Genomic DNA, 18,568 nt, shown 5'->3' with positions numbered 1-18,568 from the left:
CAGGGCTGATGCAGGTTACAGACAGAACACTTGGCCCAGCCCCAAACGTACTGCTCTCCCACCTCCATAAGCAGAACCCAGGCAGACATATATCTATCCACCCGAAGCAAGAGATTCGGAGGTTTCATGTCCAGAAACCTGAGTGGTTTCAGCCATTATTTATTATTATACCAGGAAATGGTGGGGGCAGAGGGGCTGGAAATCAGCTTCAATTCCTCCTAAAAGCTATCAGTTGACAAGTCTTGGCCACAAAGAACTCCAATCAACCTTTCAGTAACTCTTCAACTATGAATGAAAAAAAGGGGAAGCAAAAAAATGTATGAATGGGCAACACAGAATAGATAGATATTAAGGAAAGTCTTCAAAAAGAAAACTAAGACCAAATAAACTATTTAGTAAAAGTATTAAAGAGAAAACTGAGATGGCAGAGAGGGAGGGGACAAGAGCACCAAAGCAACTCCTAAAGAGACATATAACTACATTCCAACTAGAAAGCAATAGAATGCTGTGAAGACGGAACAAGCAGAGAACAAGAAAAGGCTCTTAGGACACAGGGTTCATGTTTGAAGACCCCCAGCAAACTGCAGCTCCCAGCATTCACCTGCTTTGCAGCCCCCCACAGTCAACCCAGGCTGGCCCTGTGACTCGCTCTAACCAATTAGTGTGCTGGAAACGACGCTGGGCCGGTTCCGATCTGAGTCGCAAGAAGGCCTGGCAGCTTCTGCATTTGTGCTCTTGGAAGCCAAAGACAAGAATTCTGATCAGTTTTCTGAAGAAAGAGAAGCCTCGTGAGCTGTCCTGGAGGGTGAAGCGCCACCGCCAGACACGAGTGAAGAAGGCCTGCTGGACATGCCGGCACAGCTGTGTGTCCAGACGACTAGCCCCAACCGCCAGCCGCGCTGAAGCCAGCTTCGCCTGTCCCCTCACAATCGTGGGACATAAGAAACAAGTGTTGTTTTAAGCCATTAACTCCTGGGTAACGGGTTGAGAAGCAATAGATAACTAAAACAAACCTTAAAGTTATGACTGTCTTAATAAAATTTCCAAAAGTTCAAACATGAGAAAATGTTCCAGAATTTGAATGAAAAGACAGAGGCAGAATGTACAGATAATATCAGAGATACAAGGACTCGAGCAAAGAGATCTAAAACTCCATGAGGAGGCACTTTGAAATGAATGAAGAAAGAAAATGGAAAGGAGAGATGTGACAGAAACAAAGACAGAACATTTACGTGCAGAGAGAGATTCAAGAGTCTGGAGTAGAAAAGGCCCACCCACACCGAGCCGCCGGGAATGATGAAAAAGACAGACCTCGGCTAAGTGCACGCTGCGATCTCTCAACAACCAAGGGACAGCCAGGCAGACAGGAGTGAGACTCGGCGGCGTGAGGCGCAGCCCTGCCCGTGCTGGGAGGACGGCAGGCAATACTGAGATGCTCGGGGCCAGTCACTTCCCAGCGAGAAGTACAGAGTCAACCAAACTGTCAGCCAAGTGTGAGGCAGGCTGCGGGGGCACTTCACACTGACCGGGGACTCCCATGCACCAGGCCCTGCTGAGTGACACACTGCCAGCTCACTTAACATGCACAGCCCCCCAAAACACAGACACTGCTATTTCCCCCCTTTGCAAATGGGACCCTGAGGCACACGTGACAAGGTAACTAGCCCAAGCTCATTAGGTAACACAGCTAACAAGCCGCAGGAGCAGGAGTCAAAGCTACCACAGTCTGGCCACACCTTTGCAGAAGTGAGAACTCAGAACATGTCCCACCCTCACGCTTTCTGGGGATGCACCTGAGAATGTGCTCAGGCATATGGGAAAGGTGAGCCAGGTAAGAGGCCATGAGATCAGGAGACAGTGGCTCTACTCCAGCAGACGACACAAGAACAACTGCAAGATGGCAGCTGTGCAGCCAGCTGGGCGAGCGCCCTGCCAAGACCCTCCAGAAGGGAGGGATACCTCACCCAAATGGGAGGGAACGTGCAGAACTGTCACTGGGGTAAGGAAGGCACTCCTCACAAGCCTGGTCAGCCGTACGCTCTCCGGGCAGGGGGGAGATAGCATCTGGGTTAAACCTTGCGCAGCACAGGCTGCGGAAGCAAATAACCTTCCAGGGGGATGGCTCAGCACCAGCGCCCATTATGGAAACCAGGATGTAGTTACAGAAGGTGCTGGAGCAAGGTGCCTGTCAGTAAATAGAGCAGCTCCACACTGACACGGTTATTTTCAGCTCCCACAGCAAAACAAACAAACAACAGAAACTAACTTCTAGATCAGCTGCATACTAAACGAAGAGGCATCTCGTTTGACTCCCGCTTGGGACGTTTCACTTTAGCTCTGCTCACCGGAGACGTTCCTTTACCTGACCCGCGGGCAGTGGTTCATCCAGCATCTCCACATCCAGGTGCTTAGGAAGGTGATACAATCTGCAGAGCTCACAAATCAACCACTTCAACTGCTGACGGAGCTACAAGACACAGTTGGGAAGTGAGCATTACGTGAAAGCACCCTTAGAAGACAAGAATCACACTACAACTACGTACCGGGCCAGCAGGAAGTGAGAAAAGTTTCACAGCTCAATGCCAGCCTACAGTAACACAGCCGCGTGCACGACATACGGTTGGGCGCGAGCATGGGAAGCTACTGTGGCCTGAGAGCAGCCCTCCAGAGACGCCCAGCGGAGGACGTCATCCAAAAGGCAGATGGGGCAGCTCTAGGCACTGTCCGCTTTTCAGGTGCTAACTTCTTGTCTTGGAAACATGTAACTTCAGACAAGTACACTACACATTACTAGGCTACAAGAAACAGAGGCATTGTAGTTGCACGTGGGTTATGAAATTATTTATTCCAGTTGCACACATTGGGAAGTGCAGAGGCGACTGCAGTCTAGTGGACAGTCTCGGGCTCCAGACGACCTTGGAGAGCGCCCCTGCCTCCCTGCAAAACAAGAATGCTCAGAACGGTAAACACTGAAGGACACCTGTGAAAACCCCGCCACTGAGGCTCCTAAGTGTCTAAAACTGCAAAAATAACTCCTCAAGTCTCCATTTCACATCCAGTTTTGTGAGCACATTTGCAGTAAAGAAGGTAAATTTTGTGTGCACACTTGCTTTTCATTGTTTAAAAATCTGTTGCCAATGTATTAGTTTAGCAACTATGGTTTAAGGAGAATGGTTAACACTCAGCAGACTTGACCCGCGCCGGTCAGGCACAGGAACCGTTTCATGGGCATCTCTGACCAAAGAAAGTGGTGGCGAGAGAGAAGCAGTTGATGCAGGACTAAGGAAACACACACGATTGGAATGGGTCCCACAAAGCCAGGAACAAGCCTTTCCAAAGAGGACAATGAGGAAAGTTGAGTTGAAAAGTAGGATCCAAAAATACACTCCAGCTTAACAGGCAGCAAAGCCCCTGTGGATCTGTCATGCATCCAATGAGCCCTCACTTGTGCTACGCACATAACAGAGAAGAGACAGGAGACTGACTGCACACAGACCCCGGCGCCCCAGGCCTGGCACCCGGGAGCTGCAGGAGTGTGGGAGAGGCAGCCTGCGGGGGCTCACACCAGGCAATCAGAACAGGGCGCTATGTCCTCTGGGAACTTCAACTGTATGCTCCCCCAAAAGAGTGAGGGATGGCAGGAAGAAACTAAGGCCATGGGGAAAGATTTAAGAAACCTTTAGAAGGTAGGTAGACACTTCCTAGACAGCTTGGGGTGGGGGGTGGTCAGGAAACATTGGGATAAAAAGGGACTCTAAGACAGTTCGCAGGATCAGGCATGAGGGACGAGTTTCATTGCTTCACTTTGTCCCATCACACTCAGAGAGAGGACTACTGAGGGGAGACACGCTGGGGTCGTGGGGTGCTAGGACACAGGTAACTTTACATGTTATCATTCGGAACCAGCGTGGCACATCCGGTGAGAGGCCCCGGATCCATGCAGTATACAAACAGATGAAGTGTGATCAAAAAATATGGTGAATGTTTAAAGAAAAGATTATTACAGTAAAAGACACATTGCCATTAATCCCCCTCAGAATACTCCCCCTCACTTCGAACACACTTATCCCATCGTTCTTGCCACTTTCTGAAGCAGTTCTGGAAGTCTTTCATGAGTGTCTTTAGTTGCACTGTTGTGGCTGCCTCGATGTCCTGAATCGATTCAAAACGTTTACCTTTCATGGTCATTTTGACTTTAGGGAAGAGCCAGAAGTCACACGGTGCCAGGTCTGGTGGGTAAGGTGGATGAGAACACACTGTAATGTTTTTATTTGACAGAAATTGCCGTACCAGAAGCGATGTGTGACATGAAGTGTTGTCATGATGGAAAATGAAACCGTTTGCCCATTTCTCAGGCTGTCTCTTAAACGCTCATCGTTTCTTAAATGCTCCAATAAGCCCTTACACTATTCAGAGTTCACCGTCACGTTCCTGGGTACTACTCAGCTTGCACAATTCCATCAAGGTCAGAGAACACAATTAACATCACCTTGATGTTACGAGCAGCATTCACCATAGTTTTTGATCACGCCTCGTATATGGGTTTGAAACTCAGGAGATAGATTCTAGCTAGAGACACAGATTTAGGAACCCCTGGAATATAGGTCATGATCTAAGTAACGGGGGTAGAAGAGAATACTCGGAGAAAGCACAGAATGAGAAAAAGGCAGACCAAGCAGGGAGGTAAGATAAAAACAGGATACAGAGACCTGACGGAAGTCCTCACTAAATGATCAGTTCCCAGAAGGCTAGACTATGACTTACATTTTGTACCCACCACTTAGCACAGAGCCTGGCATAGAAATCAGTCATTTCTTTAAGAAATACTTTTCTGTGTTCCACTACTGCTTCCTGTGTGGACCAGGGGAAAAGTGTGTATAAATCAGCATAGCACAGATTTTTCACAACACTGTGTACAAAAGTGGCCAGATTACAGACACTACTCTATGCCTCACTTTTTCACTTGGAAAGTTGTATGTGCTCTTGTGACAAAACTGGCTGCCTTCTTTTAAAGACAACATAATATTCTATCATTAAAACTATACACAGTGATTTTCATTTCACCAGCTCTTTATTGGTGGGCATTAAACAATACATTTTGAATGGAGGAATGTTTCAACAAGGGAAACACCAACAGTACCAAAAGCTGCAGAGAGATCAATTTTAGGACTGAAAAAGGAGTCACTGGATTTGGCAACTAAAGATGAAAAAGTTTAGTGTGGCGATGAGGGCAGAATCCGGATTATAATGAATTAAGTGAATTAAAGGTGAGGAAATAGAGCTTATTCTGCCAGGAAATGAGGCTATGAGCCAACTGGCAGAGACTGTAAGAAAGAGTGGAGGGTGAGGGTTTTTTCTTTTGTGTCAATATATTTACTTTTTAATAAAATTAGACCCAATTTTATATCCTATGTTATTTTACTTTATGAGCATTTCTTTGATGGACTATTTTAGACACTGAAAAGGAACCCCATTTCTTTCTACTATTACAAAGTGTCCACCTTTCCACCTTTAGAAAAGGAGCAGCGGGCAGCTCAGCGGCCACGGCGGCACTCCCCGCTGTCCTGTCGCCCCCTGCTGGACATGTGAACCTGTGTCGCCAGGGTTTTAATTTTTACCTCTGCGTTTTAATGGCTCTCGAGATTGGCCTTTACTCTTAAAATAGTCTTTAAATTGATGTTCTTCTGTTCTTAATTTTAAGAATAGATGTGCTTAAACCACCTATAACTTATTTTGACAAAAACCTGAGGTAAGACTCAAATGGTCAGTTCTCCCAATACTAGCCTTTCCTTATTGAGTATTTTAACTCAATTGAACTTATTCTCAATTCTCAATTGCATGACTCTGTTTCTAAACTCCTGTTGCCTTTATCTGTCCAGTCCAGTGCCAGCACTCAGTATTTTATTTAATATCTAGTTGGACAAGTCTCCTCATTACTTTCTTAAACTTCATTATTATGTTTTATTATTTACTCTTCAAAACAAATTTTAGATTCATTTTGTCAAGTTCCAAATATAAGTCTGTTTGAATTTTTACTGGACTTGCATTCAATTTTTAAATTAACATGAAGCTATGGAGACAATTAACAAATTTACAATACGGAGTCTGCCCATCCAGGAACACAGCAGTCAAATGCTTCATTCCACTCAGCACATTTTTGTAGTTTTCTTGATACATGACCTGTGCATCTAAGTTTATTCCTAGGCACTTTTAAAAATTTAACTGTAATTGTCAACAAAATACTTTTCACTACATTTTCTACTTGATTATAGCTAACATTTGGGGAAATTATTGATTTTTATATAACAGCTTTTAACCAGTTATCTTAAAAATTGTTTTTTCAGATAATTCCTTAGGAGTTTTTTTTTTGGTAAACAATCATGTCGCCTGCAAATAATGATTGACGTTTTTCTATAAGGACTTTGTGAAATCATGGAAAAATACAATGATATTGTTAACTTTAAAAAATGATATAAAACTGTATAGAATATGAGCTCAACTATTTAAACATATGTATAAGAATATATATATATATATATATATATATGTATATATACACACATATATATATGCATATATAATACTAGCAAAGGAAAAATACATCATGTCAACAATGGTTATTTCAGGTCGGGAAATTACAGAAGAATTTTATTTTCCCTTTTTTTGGGGCTTTATTTTACTAGTTCTCTCACAATGGTCACTTATTAGTTTTATAATTAAAGAAAATAGGTTTTCAATTTTTTTGTAAAATGGAAAGTTACATTCCTTACATATTGAAAAAAAACACCTTTTTATTATATACCTTTGGCTTTTACTGTAGTTACAGACTTGTGACAGAAAAAGCAATTCCCTAACACGAGCATGGTGTCATTTTATCATTACCTCCGCTCACTGCCCTGTGGTCTTTCCCCCTTTCCTACTCTCCCCACCTTTGCTAATGGTCCCTACCAAGAATGCCTGCTTAGCATAAGGGATAGAGACAGTGGAAATGAAATGGCTGTGTGCCATGTCAGAGGGGTAGTGGGTGGGGGAGGGGGGTTGACACAGTGTGAGGGATATAAATGATAAATGTCTAAGTATTACTGTGTTTGGTGCACCTGAAACTAATAAAAAACAAACAAACTCATAGACAGAAAAAAAAATACACAAAGGTTTGTTTGGAAATTTGTCCCTTGTTTCTTTACAGCCTCATCCAATGCCAGCATAAATAAAAGCAATGAATCATTTTAAATTAAAAAAAAGAAAAAGAATGCCTGCTTAGTTTAATGGTTACAATTCATGGAAAAGAGACCATCTAATTACTGAACCAAATTAAGACTATACCTGTGGGGAGTAAAAAAGAGAAACCAGGAAGTAAATAGAATTTGAAGTACTAAAACAAAAACAAAACAAAAAACATTCTCGTTAGTTCCGCTAAGGTTATCAAATAATCATTAATCAGGCTCTTATGCCTTAACACTTAGGTTCTATACACAAGGTTCATGAGAAAAAAGAGAAAGTAGTGTGGCTTATTTTCTTACCAAATTGTTGTTCTTTGTATCTTCTAGACGTTCCAGAACTGATGTCAGATTTGGGTCATCAGAGTCCACAAACCATATTGGTGAAGAAGACGGGTAAGATTCCTGTTACAAAGACACCTCGTTAGACACACTTATAACAGATTAACCACTAACTGGTGAGATAAGCACAGATTTAAGTCAAATCAGGGGAACAAAAGCAACACATTAAAATCCGTGTGTGGAGAAACAAATTTCTTTTTATGGATTTTTTAAAAAAAAACAAATGTTTTATGGTTTAATCTTGCCTGCTCCATGTTACATAATTTGTTAGTCTAAAGAAAAACAAAGGACTTTATCCAGTAAGTAGTATGATTTAAAACAAACATAAGAGAATACACTGCAAAAGTTATGTTTTATCAAAAGCAGAAAACAGTGGTATTCAAGCACTGGGAAGATGGGCTTCCTTTCTTTACAAAGAATGGCCTGGGTTCTCAGCTATAACATATATAAGGACTTTCGATATCTTGAATCATAATAACTCTCTCAAAAGGCAAAACCAAACAAACAAAACACCTAACCTTGAAGTACAATCTAGACTTAAACCATACTTCTTTTGCCTTTTTAACAAAATAGGTCTAGATGAGATCTTGGAATTTTTACAGTAAAGCAGAGGAGTGCATACCTAGACACGTTTTTAAATCCTTATAAATGCTAAAAATCTTCTATTCACTATACTCCTTGCTTTCTAAGTAGTGTAATTACAGAAGTTACTTTTGAGATTTTTCTTCATCAGAAAATTGGCCCTAAAATCAATCCCGTCTAATTTTGCCTGTTTCCTAATATGTTTCCGTCCCTTCTGAGATTGTAGGGAAGAATGTAGTTTCTAAAGGAACACATTTCGTAAGTGAGGTTAGGATTACTTCTTAACTACAGCCGGGTTAGAGGGCAGCGGGAGCCGGACAAAGCTGTCACCGGGCCAGTCAGCTCTCAGTGCCACAGGAGTGGGGTTTGAGTCAGGCCCTCTCCTGTACAGCCACTGTCTGTGAGCTACAGCTCACAGGTCAGGAAGTTCTGGAACACGAGTAGGCTGCCTCTAATGGCCTCAGTGATGCCAACCTCCTGGTAGTCACACGTGTACACACCCCTCCCCGGACCTACTGACTGACTTCTAGCAAACACAATACAACAAGAGTAACGGGATGTCTGTCATCTGTGACAGGAGGTACACGAAGGTGAGAACTTCTGTCTTGGTCACCCTCTCCGGCTCTTTCACCTGCTTCCTCTGATGGAAACCAGCTCCCTATGGAGAGGCGCACCTCCACATGGCAAGGGGCTCAGAGGGGCCCCACGTGGGCCTCAGGCCAACAGCTGCGAGCAGATGAACCCCACCCCACAGCACCCATGTGAATGGCCTGGGGCAGACTCTGGCCAACACCTTTGCTGCCCGGGGGAGAGCCCGCCCATGTGGGCAGCACACATTCCTGACCAACAAAAACTGAGATCACCTCTGTTGAACTAATTCAAAGCCCATGAAATCCCCTCTCACAAACTGAGTACTACCAAGGCAAGCTTTACTACGTACGTATTTTTTAAAGCACAAATGCATGTGTTGCTTTCAATAAGTTAACAAACTAAGCATTGCATAGCTTTCTACTAACATTCACTCTGTTCATTTGTACAGCTTTCTATTATAAATTAGGGAAGAGCCGTTATTATTTGGTATTAGCTGCAGAACAATTTGGCTCTAATCATGGAAAAACAACAATTTTGCAGAAACACAGTTTTAAGGAAGAATTGCTTTGAGAACTATAATCCCAATTGTAATACAGTTGAAACCACAGGAACTGAATATTTTTAAAGTATTTTACCAAATGTTCTTTAAAGGAAAAAATGATATTGAAGTAGGACATCATTATATCTATTCAGTAGTGGTTTGTTTTTGTACTAATCTCATTTCTCTTAACTATTCTCATTTTCCCAAACCTCTTTACAGGCCAGAAAGCAAACTGTCTTCAAAATTAATCCTGTTTTTAAAGAAAACTAGTTATTGAGTATTGTGTTTTCATCTTTAAATTCTTCAGCCTACTCTGGGAACATATCATCTGGACCACTTTCCTTGCTTTAGTTTTGTGGTTTATTTAGCTTTAAAAAAACACTAAGCTAAATTTAGCACTTCATTCTATAGATTCTTGTTTGTCTAGTAAACTTCTACATAAGCAAAATAAAATATGTGAATTGTTGCTCTGGACTGAAATCCCTCAAAACGATAGTATGAAAATTGCAAAAAAAAAACACCGAGAGAGAGAAAGAGATCAGTTACTACGTAGGACATGTTTTCCTAATCCTGTGCAGGAGAAGACAGGATATACAGTAGGTCTGAGCAACTATGTCACCAGTTCTGAAAGTGGGGCCGGCCCTGCGATCCCAGCTCTAAACTATTTCTACAGGAATAGCAAGACGTGAACTGCCCTTTTTCACTGTGTTGACCTTGGCAGGAGTGGTGCAAATGCCATGGTGCGACCTGAGACAGTGACAACCATACACTGCTTGTAGCCACAGTATCCTTCACCGCCAAGCATTCAGGGAAGGAGGAGGAGGAGGAGGAGGAGGAGGAGCTTCATTTACAAATGTCTTTGACGCAGCAGTAAAGTGATTTTACTAAATCTCAACCCTTCCATGTGTATGTTTCATACTGGAAGTGGCGGAGTGGGGACCACACAGGAGCACCCCTGCAGGACACTGGTGTGACTGAGCTGTGAATGGAATTCACCAACCACTTTAATAGAACACCATTTTACTTGAAAGGATGACTGACAAATAATCATTCCAACTTGGGGTTTTTGACAGACATTTTCTCAAAAAATGAATGAAAAGAGCCTGTCATTTCAAGAACAAAGGGCAGTATTTATTGCCAGTAACAAAATTCAAGCTTTCAAGCAAAACTCAGAATTCTGGAAAACCTCTATCTACTACTGTAAGCTTGACAGCTTCCCAAGAGTATTCTGATGAGGTGGATGGTGATATTAATGAATATAAGGTTTTCATATCATATAATGACACGTACCAATATGTAGACGATTTCAGTGAATTAGTATTTTCCAAATGACCAATGCCTGATGATATAATATCATGCAAGGGTACAAGACTCACTCAAAGTTCAAGAAAGACCAACTGTTTGTGGAGTATCAAAAAAGAAATCCAAAATTATCTAAAACATTAAAATATTTCTTTTTGCAACCAAATACCTGTGTGAAGCTTGATTTTCTTCATGTTATTTCAACCAAAACATATCACAACAGGTTGAATGCAGAATCAAACGACAGACCAGACAGCAGAGATTTACAAAAAAATGTAAAATTGTGCCACTATTCTCATTAGAACTTTTTGGTTTAAAAAGCATGGTTTTTCATAAAAGCATTTATATTAACACGTAATGAGTTTATTTTAATTAATTACTTTTTTAAATATTTGTTTTGATTTCTAGTGCTAAATATTAATAGATAGCCTACATAAAAAGCTCCTCTGGCCCTCAATACATTTTAATGGTATAAGGATATCTTGGCCCCAAAAGCTTTGAGAACTGCACCTTTCCCCGACCCCTTCCCCCTCCCTCAGAACGTCCTCCTGGGAAGCAAAACCCCTTCACCAGCCTATGAGGCTCCACTGGGTCTAGTCATCCCCCCCCTTCCCATCTTCCCACCCCCTTCCCTCCACCCCAAACCTGGTCACAGGTCTCCACCTGCCCATTCAATCCCAGTGATGTGTTGTCAGCTGGGCTGAGCCAGGCAAACCCGGGTCTTCTCTGGGACCAGGCCTCTCTGTTGGGTTTGGACATGTGGATTCACAAGGACAGCGTCGGCCAGCCTGGGGTCGCCAGCATTTATCTTGGCAAAACAGGCAGGATTACATGACCCAAGCTATTTTCTCGAGGGTCACAGGTATTTACACTTTCCGCCATGACCGTGAGAACGCCCATGTCACTGCACATTCACTAAAATGTGTACTAATCTGGTAAATAGAAGCTAATACAGAATAGAAGGAAAACAAGTTCCTATACAATATAATTTGTTACAACAGCTGCAGAAACCAGTTCATAAATAAGAATGGAAAACTTACAGGTAAGTTTCAAAGAACATTACCTGTATGCACAAGGGCTTAGCTCTAGCTATTAATGTGCAAAGCATTAATTAAAATAGGCAAAAAACAGACGCACCTTTACGTCCGATACCAGAAGCCATGACTGCCTCGTGCAGCAGTCCCACAACAGAACTAGTTCACCGCCACGGAAACGTGGTGCTGTCCTGGTGTGAGGCAACACAGCTCCAAGTCAATCCACCAACCTGTCTGTCATTGCTTAAGAAAAGGAGTGTCTGTCGTGTTCAGAAATAACTTCATGTACCGATTTTCTACGTAAATCCAGTAAGAGACCAATGTGTGGCTCTATGTCACGCAAGCCAGCAAAACTGCTCAGTGTGTGGTGTTTCCAAATGACCGACACGACCATCCCCAAGGAGTTCAGAACTTTCTGAAAACTGATGCACATGCTTCTTGTTGCAGGGTCAGAGGTGTAACAGCTGGAATTGTTCTGGAGGCCAGGTATGGGACCCATTACTTTCACACTTTGCTGTTCAATAAATGTAGGGTGGAGAATGAAATAAACTGGCAGAACTACCACACAGTACCTTAATAAAATGCTAAACGCTCTGACGACATTAAAAAAAAAAGTTAGAAAGAAAGGAAGAGAAGGAGGGAGAGAGAGGGAGAGGGAGAGAATTTCTCCCTGCCAATCATTTCACAAGCAAACAACTAAGTGTTTAACATGACCAGAGCCCACAGAAGCAGAGTAAAAACATTAACACTTAGTAAAAGAAAAATGTATACATACCCCTGTGATCTGAAAAATACTAAGTGTTCTGAGCAGCAAATTACAGCTGATCAAAACATCACTGTAAGTGACCTGAGGCGGATAAGACAAAGGTGCTGAAGAGGGTCCCAAGCACCATGGCTCAGGGGGCTCCGTCTACCAGGACGACCGACTGCTCAGAAGACCACACAGGAGGACACTGTCACGTCGGCCGTGGGGAAAGGGACCCCAGCTTCGTCACTGTGGCTCTCCAAAGCTTTGCAAGTGGCAGTGACTGTTTCAATTCAACTCCCCACCCCTCAACCAGCTGACATTTATCTAATACCATCCTTTTCCAGGTCTAAGGAAGTTTAACAAAAAAATCAAGTGACTAAGGGATACACCATTCATCCAACGGAAACCTAAGTCTCCTCTTCGTATGTCTGTCCCTTTCAAGGAAGGGCATGAAAAGGGGGCTGAGGGAGGACAGATAACAATGACTGGGAATTGGACTCTATATTACAAATTGGTGAGATGACTGAAAACAATGGCTCCTCTGGCCTGAAAGGACCACTTAGGTGCTTAATGTGGTATTTCCAAACGGTTCTCCAGGAGTTCAGTCTGGAAAGGGAATCTGTCCCAGGAGGGAGGACCAAAGAAAAGGTCTTGGCCTCTGCAGTCAAGTTTCATTCATTATTTCCTTTGTATAACCTTAGCTGGGCTACTTGTTATCAGTGTCAAGACTAGAAACACCAGAAATTAAGAAACTGACAGCACTCATTGATTTCCCATGAAAAGCTATTGTAAAGCATTTTCAGAATAAAGTGTTTTTCAGCCACAAACGACATCATCACTTGTATATTTCTAGAGAATATGATGAATGCTAGTTTTCCTGTATATGCTCTCATGTGGGGCAAGAAGTATTATCTATTTTATAGGAAAAAACAAACAAACAGCAAAAGAAGTGATTTACTTAAGGACCCAACTAGTAAATAAAGAATGAAACCTTTTCTCTTTCCTAAACTCAGAGCTCTAGCATTTTTAAATTTAGTATTAATATCTTGCTGTTGGAGAGGGGTAGGAGCTTTTTGGCAATGATGAATAGAAATTTAATTAAATAACAACAAAAGTTCCACCACAAGTAGCCTGGCAAGTAGCCACTCATGCAGAAAGAGAAATAATTTATGCTACACAAATAATAAAGTATGAGGTTTTGTCTACCAGCTAATTTACTTCCGGGGAAGCGGGGGGAATGCTTCACTCTAAAACAGCAATTCCCTACCAAGAGTTCCCAGATGCCAAGAAGTCCATCAAAGGAGTACTGAGTCGCCAAGTTCTGTTACATATTTCAAAGGACTAAAAGAAAGACATGCTAATAGTTCCCAATAAGGCTGCCCAGGTTTCAAACAAGTGGCTTTGTGGTAGGTGTGATCCTAACAGCTGGATGGATGTTACGTAGCACTGGCTAGCAATTATTCCTGTTTATTGAGAATGGAAAACAATACTTAAGTTTACATGACAATCTTTCCTAGCATGAGTTCACGGAACACAAGAATTAAGAAAGATTCCTTAAAGTTGAAAACAGCTCCCTTTTGCCTTCATACTTAAAATTAGGACAAATTTACAAAACAAAAAAATTTTAGCTCAATTCCCTTGGCCTAGAGAGTGAAATATCCATGTTCTGTTTTGGATTTTACTTCTTAAAATTGTCTTTCATAAGAAGTTGACGTTAAATTATAGATTTCCTATCAAGCCCTCAATGACCTTTTAAATATTTATGCACTATCCACGTCACTATCTTGTTGTCACCTCTGCACGTCTGACCAACTCTTGGCAGTGAACTTACACAATAGATAAGATTTTGTTCAAATAGAATATAGCTAGAATGGTGACCATGTAGTCAATGGAACAAATATTTACTCAGCATGTACTGAGTGGAGGATGCAAAGCATAATTATAGAATATTCTCCCCTGCCACCATTAAAAAAAAAAAAAGACTTGAAAAAAGACAAGCATCCAAAACTATTATAATAGAACGCAAGAAAACATAACCAAAGCAGCAAATAGAGAGGACTTATAGAAGGGATGAAGGGGAAAGAAATATCAGCCTGACCTGAAGATGACCAGAAGAGCCTTGAGGGACGGTCAGACACTGAAAGACGTGCCCCATGGGACAAACTGCTAAAGCAGAAGCCTGAAAGGACAGGCGCACAGGGTCTTTAGCGGATTATCAGGAATTACCACGCATCACTCAAACACTACAGCAAATGCTTCTTGGTAAACATGGAGAAGACAGGGCCTGGCATGGAGAGCTTAATAAATACCTGGTGTAAGAGGAAAGTTAAGAACAGATCAAACTCATTATTATTATTATTTTTAAAGAGCTGTAACTTTTAGAGAATAGCAAATCACAAACACAGCTGACAGGTCCTGACAGTTGAAATCCCACCCCACTTTTTCCTTGCTCTTTCCCCTCTAAGAAAACGGTATCAACATGAGCAAGTCATTTTATCAAAACACTCCTCCCTGCTTAGAGAGGCTTCATCTTTGAGATACACACTGAAAAATGTACAGATGAAGTGATATGTCTGGAATCTACTTCAAAATAACCCAAGGAGGGTACAGATGAAACAGGATTGGCCAAAGGTTTATCACTGTTGAGGCTGGTGCGTGGAACTTCTCCACACGATTTGACTTGTATGCCCGTCCATGTACACTGAGCACGTGCTCGACAACCACCTTCTGACGGTGCATCAGGCCGCAGTGGCAGCTCAGTGTGAACAGTGCATTAGTAGCTCCGTTAGACTAGTTCCCACCAAACCTGCCTGCATTGGGCGTCTGCTGCACTCACTCCATTTCCTAATCCAGGTCGTCACTCCGGATCTCTGCGGGCAGACGGCGGAACCAGTAAGGTTCTCCACGGGCACTACTGGCATCTGAGGAGGCACGATTCTGTGGTGGTGGACCCCCTGAACGTACAGCACATTTAGCATCCCGCTCCCCCTGGTACTAAATGCCAGCACAGCAACACCAGCATGTCACCCCCACGGGGACAGCGAAGTGCTTCACATGTCCTAATGCCACCCACTGCAGAGAACCACTCTAGTCCTGGATGGCGAATATTTTCCCAAGTGACCTGAGCAACTTGGTGGTCCCCACAGCCTACTTAAAGTCTCCTGTCGCTGCAACCAGCCCTACCTTCTGGGGGCTGTCCCCAACTTCTATGAGAATAGTCACCACTGGGCCAGTCTCCCTGCTGGGAGAACCTGCACCTGCCTAATCCTGGGCGTCTCAGGTCCCTGCAACTGCTCCACAGCAAAGCAAGGCGCGTTTTCCCAGCGGCGGGGTCTTTTCTGCCAGAGCGTCCTCTGCCTGAAATGCCCTTTCGCTGCCGTACGAAGTTCTCCTCACCTGCACCGCCCGCCGCCTCAGAGCCTCCTCTGAGGTGCCGCCTGCCCAGCACAATCAAAACGGGGTGCTGTCTTTGGCTTTCCCAGCGGCACACAGAGCTGGGTCACAGCTCGCTGCGTTGGCGGGTCCCCCGCGCCGCCAAGCGGAGCTCTGGGAGCAGGGGCTGCCCCGCCCCACCCTGCAAACGGCCTGGGGGCCTGAGGGGCCTGAGACCCGGTCTCTGCTCAGGACAGCGCCGACCCACGTACTGGGGAGCACGCGTCTGCTCCCCCACGTGGCATCCCTCAGTGTTCGCCGACTTAACGGGAGGGAGGCAGGGAGCCTGGCCCGGCGTCAGGGGACGGAAGCCACCACCGACCCCGCGGCAGCCAGGAGCACTCTGCAGTGCGCACGCTTTTCTGAGGCAACTTCCCGCCTCAGCCACCCCTCCGAGCCCGGGTCTCTGAGCAGCTCTGCTCCGGGAAGAGTGAGCGCACGGGGTCCTTCCGGCTCGGTGACAGGAGCGCACGTCGTGGGCGGCAGCCTGTCCTCACCTGCAGGCCCTGCACCTGCGGCACCGGGCGCGCCGCAGCCCCTCACACCGTCCGGTTCGGTGTCAACTTAAAGTGCTGCGGGACTGAGCGCGGCCTGACGGACCGCCGAGGGTCGGTCCCCTTCGGCGCCGCCCGCGCGGCCGACCCCGTCCCTTCGCCTCCCGTCACCTCCCGTCACCTCCCTCACCCCGGCGGCGACCCGGCCGCGAGGGGGCAGCGGCCCAGCCCGGGGACGCCGAGGCCGCGCCGCCTGCCCCCCCGAGCCTCGCGTGGCGGCGGCCTGGCGTCTTTGTCCCGGCCCGGCCCCGGCCCCGGTTCCGGCCCCGGCCGGGCCCCGCCTCACCGTGATGTTGCAGTGCAGCGTGAGCGGCGGCGCCGAGGCCGGGCTGCCGGGCGGCCGCGCCAGGAACTGGCAGTGCAGCTCGTCCAGCTTCCAGCTGACGATGCGGAACCGCTCGTGGCTCTTGTGGAAGATGGACGCCAGGAACTTCAGCTCGGCTTTGAGCCCCGACACCGACATCCTGGCCTCATCTCCGGCGGCAGGGAGCCGGGCCCGCGCCGCCGTCACGGCCGGAAGATGGCGAGGCCGGGGCCTTGGGACTCAGAGACGGCGGGAGGGCGGCCGGGCAGGCGAGCGGCGACGGCCTTTGTAACCGACTCCGCTGGCTGAAGGCGGCGGCCCGCGGCTTAAAAGGGCAACCGCGACGCCGCCCGCCGCCGGGAGAGGGCTGCCCGCCCCGCCCCGCCCCGCCCCCGGCACGCCCCGCCCCCGGCACGCCCCGCCCCCTCGCGCGCCCGCCCGCGCGCGCGCCCGGGGCTCGCGCCCGCGGCTCCCGCCTCCGCCACGTCTGCGCGCCGCCCGGACCCCCGAGCCGTCTCCGCCGCCGGCTGCCTGCGGGCCCTCGCGGACGCCCCCTCCTCGCTCGCACGCCCGCCGTCTACCGAAGGCGACGACGGGGCCCCGTCACGTCCCACTTGCCCTTGTCCGCGGCCTCTTTCATTCACTCTGCGTGCGTTTCCTCCCTCCCGCCTGAGCCTCTGGCCCGGCGTCCAGCTGGTCGTAACCCTGTCCGCGCCCACGAAGGCAGGGTTGCAGGTTCCAGTCGAGTCCTAGCTCAGATGTCATCTCACCCGGCCTCCCTGACCCCGCCATCCAAGACACCACCCACTCACCGTGTCTACTTTTTCCTCAGCACCTATCGCTGTCCGATATTTTTCCTATTTCTTTGCCCACTGTCTCTGCCCAACACGAAAGTCTTATTCCGGCCAGATCCCCAAGACCTTTACTATGTGACACCCAATGTGACTGCATGGACGCTCCTGTGGGACCCCCAACATTAACACAACCCCTGGCACATTCCAGGTGCTCCAAAAACGGGCGAAGGATGCCCAGCAGGGCAAAGGAGGACGACACCACTGGGCACCAGTTAAAGTGTTGAGGACCGAGCACCAGAGGCAGGGCCCAGCTGACAAGGCTTTCTGCTGGGTTTAATGCTCTGCTGTGCCATTTTGAAATGCCTCATTTTTCAACAAGCGGCTCTGCATTGTCCGTTTACACTGGTCCTGACTCCAGGTCCCTAACCCTCCAGCCCTAACCCTCTCCGCTTCATGATGCAGCCAGGGGCTCTGGTCCCCTGGTCCCTTAGCTGACAGAACACAGAACAACACGGGAGACACCGAGTCCACTGAATGAGGAACATTCTAAACGTTTTTATTTACTTCTGAGATGTTGTATCATGCTCTTGTGCTCCTTAGCCATTCTCACAGACCCCTTTGAGAATCTCTTGAAAGCTATCATCCATCTTCCCAGGAAAACACCTCAGCACATAAAGTGTACTGATGGAGACTCATGGCCCTGACACTACAAATGCCACTAGCAACAGGGACTGGGAGGGGAAGGGGTTCCAGTCCTGAGCTCTGAGCCGAAAACAGCTGGGATACTGCACTGGTGTCACTGGGCGCCTAAGCACAGCCGCGGTTTGCTGCTTTCTTTTGTCACCAGTCCCCACTACTCTTGGGACCCTAACAGGCACAGAAGTCACAAACAAGGATTTGAGACAAAGGGCAAGAACCTGTTCAGAATTTAGTATGACTGAGAGGTAAAGTGCCCTGAACAAGTGATTTGATCTATCTAAGCTTCGGGTTTTTTTATTTCTAAATTGCTAGGAGAAAATAAAGAGCTTTATAAATTGCAAACGCTTTCACTAGTTAGACCTCAGAAATATATATAAATATTAATTTCACAATCATTTTTGCGCATCTGCTGTGTGCCAAGCCCTAAG

The 18,568-nt window shown here is 46.0% G+C and overlaps 1 protein-coding gene across 8 annotated transcripts in view; it reads right to left on the bottom strand.

Annotated features, from left to right (window-relative positions):
* The window catches only part of UBE2Q2 (ubiquitin conjugating enzyme E2 Q2), a 48,639-nt gene extending 31,605 nt beyond the window's left edge, over positions 1–17,034 (bottom strand). For 6 of the 8 annotated variants that reach the window (XR_012491105.1, XM_019751210.2, XM_019751211.2 and 3 more), the window contains exons 1-3: positions 16,630–17,034; positions 7,521–7,622; positions 2,363–2,467 (exon numbers count right to left, since the gene is read on the bottom strand). Coding sequence is in view for 7 of the 8 variants with exons in the window: in XM_019751210.2 (XP_019606769.1) it covers positions 2,363–2,467; positions 7,521–7,622; positions 16,630–16,806 (384 nt within the window). In the remaining variant the exon portion in view is untranslated. Of the gene's footprint in view, positions 1–2,362; positions 2,468–7,520; positions 7,623–14,455; positions 14,586–16,629 lie in introns of those variants that run through there. The other 2 variants (XM_019751215.2, XM_019751213.2) reach the window with 2 other exon arrangements.
* Positions 17,035–18,568: the final 1,534 nt, after the last annotated feature.

The sequence above is a fragment of the Rhinolophus sinicus genome, linkage group LG13 (genome assembly GCF_036562045.2).
Source record: "Rhinolophus sinicus isolate RSC01 linkage group LG13, ASM3656204v1, whole genome shotgun sequence".
NCBI lineage: Eukaryota > Metazoa > Chordata > Mammalia > Chiroptera > Rhinolophidae > Rhinolophus > Rhinolophus sinicus.
The sequence above is the reverse complement of the archived record's forward strand: the minus strand, read 5'-3'. Positions and strand labels throughout refer to the sequence as shown.